We start from the raw sequence: 3,934 nt of genomic DNA on the forward strand, positions 1-3,934 counted from the left end.
AATGGCAAGGAATTGATCGCAACGATGAATCCCCCGTTTTCCCCACTTACCAACCTTCACCCATCCCTGAACTCGACCTCCTTCCTCCGCCGCTTTCCATTGTCCTGAAAGACGCATGGGCTTTGGAGGGCCGTGACGAGATGGAAGTTTTTCGTGACATTCAAGGAGAGATGGGAATACCTGAAGTTTACGCCCAGTATAGGGTTAAGCACGGAAAAAAGGGAGCATGGGTTGAGGAGGAGATTCGAAAAATATTTGATCAGGAGGAAATAATATACCGGGGGAAGAAAACACAATCTGAGAAGGAAGAACACAAGGAAGGCAAGAAGATGGAGAACAGAATACACAAGCGGTTGATATCGAAAACAGAGTACCGTAAGCTCCACACGGCTGTGGGGCCGTACGAATTCTTAGAAGGCATCTTCCACGGAATGATGGGTGAGTATTGCCCGTTTTGACGTCGCTCAGGACTGATGCTCCCTTTCTAGGTCACTATAATATGTATAAGGATGGATGGCTGCACCGCGATGTCAGCGATGGTAACGTTCTATTGTTTCCAGTGCCCCAAATACGAAAGCCTCTAACACGGTAAGTCCTCTTAAATTGATAATGAGCTCAAAGCGGTATTGATGTTAAAGTATTCTAGGTTCGAATGCACCAAGAACTTGACAAAGTGCGTGAGCGTGAGCAATGACGGTGACCAGGCAATCAGATGGCGAGAGCTAGATCGCGAGCTTGAGCAACGTCGTTCGGTAAGTAGCTCATCTTCGGGCTAGCCTGTTATTTAGTCTTAAAATCATTTCAGGGAACACTCCCTTTCATTTCTATGCGCTTGCTGAACGCGTGGGATGATGATGAACCCATACTTCATACATTTGCGGATGACTTGGAATCTTTCTTCTGGGTGATATTATGCGTGTTGTTGAGCATTGGCGCCGAGCGCAATAGTTTAACAGGTAAAGAGAGAAAATGGCTTCATAAATTACTGGCTGCAGACGATCCTGGCTCTAGCGATACGAATAAAAGATGGGCGCTATCGATGCTGGAGGAATCACTCCCGTATAACGATTTTTCCCCTATTTTGATGGTTTTCGTGCCCTTTTTCACGGAAATCATACCGCTCATGAAAGAGGCTACGGCGACTGTTAAAAGGCTCAATTCAGACAACTTGGTTGAATCTCTAACGACACTCGGAGACAAATTTTACGAGATGTGGTTTAAAGCTTTCCTACGTGCACTACCATCATTGCCCAAGACCTGGGACGAAGTTTTGAAACCTCCAATTTGATCACAGAGACGCTCCAACACCCGCCCATGTCGTCTCATTCTACATATTTCCGTCTCTGCTCCCCCTACCATCATCCCAGGATTATCCTGTACATATTAATATGCATGTATCTACTTTGTTAGTTTGCTATTCGTTGCACCCTGAGAGGTACATACTTGACAATGTGATTCCATTTATTCCTGGTCGCAGGAATTTTGCCTGGGTGGATACGGTTTGAATGGAATTATATAACTGGAATATGGCATAGCATGGCCCTCCGGAGCAGACCTGGACCCAGCTTTCACTGGTTTTAATCGTGAACAATCTCTTTTAAGGTGGGATCAAATAAATAAATAATTTATAGAAAATTTTGGTCTTAGCAAGTTAAGCATTTAGACAATGAATGGTTTTTGTGGAGACTTGGAGCAGTATCAAAGTGCACAAAGACATCACTCATAGTTGGAATGAGTGAGCCCCATCAGAATCAAGTATAAGGCACCCATTACTTCTGCTTTGCCTGTGATGTAGTGGCCATGTTCAGTCAGGAGACAATCTAAATGATGGTTCACTCTGCAATCAACAGTCAAGAAGCAAAAGATGAAAGACCAACCCGGACAAGAAGGGGTACACATATGATTTTTTAATATGAGAAAACATCCACTTTTCCTTGTCTCTGATAAGGGAGCACAAGCCATGGTTCTGACTGATCTCCCAAATGTCCACAACTAGTAAGAACCTGCCATAATATTTTGTTGGAATAGTCAAGGTCAAAAGCCTGTTAGCCTTGTTAGACCACATACATCATGAGTTGACATTAGTACAAGGGCTGGTAACTCAGTTGGTTAGAGCACCACCATATATAGGCAGAGGTCCTGGGTTCAATCCCCGGCTGGTCCACTTTGCTTTTATCCACTCCCTGTGATCAGGTGGCTATGTGAGGTCACATGGCTAAATCCAATATATTCTACTAATGTAGACACATTCCAAAAGTTCAATTTCATGTCATCATGTACAGTCAATAACTAAAAGTTCTGGGATATTTACTGATTTCATTATCACAATGGAAACCTGGACTGTTTGGGTCCAGGAATACAGTGGCCCTCCATGTAACAACCAAGAGTTAGTTACTCTGGCGCACACAGGAACACACTATAAAGGTAGTGGAAGATGGGGAGTGGGTACCCCTTGGGCTGCAGTGAGTTAGTTGGTATACAACAGGAGGACTCGCTGAGGAGTCTCCTGGATCTATTGGGGTATATATACTACTACAGGTTGTTTGTATATGTGTACTATACAGTTGATGAAGGCAGTGGCTTGATGATGTCATAGGGCCTAGCCCGTATGGCCAGCTCCACTGCGTGAGAGAGTTAAGTCTAAAAGTAAAAGAAAGGCAACGCGGCGCGAGAAAGGGAAATGCCGCGTGGCACTTAAAGTATAAAGTTAAAGCGGAGAATAAAAGGAAAGGAGATGTCCGGAAATTGTGTTATTGTAACACTCCAGGGGACCCAGCTGTGTCCGAATCATGCCTTTGCTTCAGTTATGGAGATCTCTGACCTGTGAGTTATCTTAACAGTATTGCATAGATATGGATGCTAGGAAGAGTAGTACATTTTTGTGACACATTACCATTACAGAACTTAAATCATCAGTGAGAACTTCCATCTTCAATAAGTGCAAATATGATTCCCATGCCCCTGAAGGGCCCACCATTGGGAAGTGTATTAATTGTAGTTGTGAGGAAAACAAAATTACCATACTGTAAGTCACTCTATAACTGTCTCTTGTGATATGTGCCTTCTCCTACTGAATTATCAGCAACATAAGTTCTTGCAAGCTGAATTTACATACACTTTGGCATGTCAACTTCACATATATTTTGCCCATATCATCCTCTTTTTTTGCCAGAGGAGCCAGATAAGACAGTTTGCTCAATAAATATTTTATATGCTCTGCAGTGCTTCTTTCAAGGGGTGGTGCTGTCCTGATGCCTTTGTGGAGGGGGTGGTGTGTTGGAATTGTTAATGTTAAAGCCTGGGCCTTGTTAGATAACACTGTGCAAATGAGCATTGATATCTAAGGGCTGGTAGCTCAGTTGGTTAGTGTTACAATAACACAATTTTTGGACCTTTCCTTTATTTTCATTCTCCGCTTTAACCTTGTACTTTAGCTTTCACACATGGTGCCACACGGCACTTCCCCTTTTGTCCAAACTCCTCTTTCTTGCGCCACATTGCCTTTCATCTTATTTTAGACACAACTCTCTCACTCAGTGGAGCTGGCCATGCGGGCTAGGCCCCATGACATCATCAGCCACTGTCTCTATCAAGTGTATAGTACACATGTACAAACAACCCTGTAGTAGTATATATACCCAATAGATCCAGGAGACTCCTCAGTGAGTCCTCCTGTTGTATACCAACAAACTCTCTGCAGCTTAAGGGGTAACCACTCCCATCATCTTCTTTATAGTGTGTTTTTGTGTGCGCCAGAGTAAGTCACTCTTGGTTGTTATATTAGGACTCGCTCTTGCTACTCTCTCGCACGTTTGTGCAAAAAGTCCCACTGGGCACCTGGACTCCAGGGTGAAGGAGATTTGGCTATTGTTTGGGAATATCCCGTATAGCAGATAGGTGCGCTCTTTGTGACGGCCTTGTAGTGCTATGGGAG

At 43.8% G+C, this 3,934-nt stretch overlaps 1 protein-coding gene across 1 annotated transcript; it reads left to right on the forward strand.

The window, feature by feature from the left end:
• Window positions 1-247: 247 nt before the first annotated feature.
• Window positions 248-1,490, forward strand: SERLADRAFT_480609 (uncharacterized protein; the record flags this gene model as incomplete). The annotated part of the gene is made up of 4 exons (XM_007324494.1): window positions 248-438; window positions 489-588; window positions 647-752; window positions 806-1,490. The coding sequence occupies 4 exons, from the start codon at window positions 330-332 to the stop codon at window positions 1,286-1,288; spliced, it is 798 nt and encodes a 265-aa protein (XP_007324556.1).
• Between the last annotated feature and the right edge of the window lie 2,444 nt (window positions 1,491-3,934).

Source organism: Serpula lacrymans (genome assembly GCF_000218685.1).
Source record: "Serpula lacrymans var. lacrymans S7.9 unplaced genomic scaffold SERLAscaffold_20, whole genome shotgun sequence".
In the NCBI taxonomy this organism is placed as follows: domain Eukaryota; kingdom Fungi; phylum Basidiomycota; class Agaricomycetes; order Boletales; family Serpulaceae; genus Serpula; species Serpula lacrymans.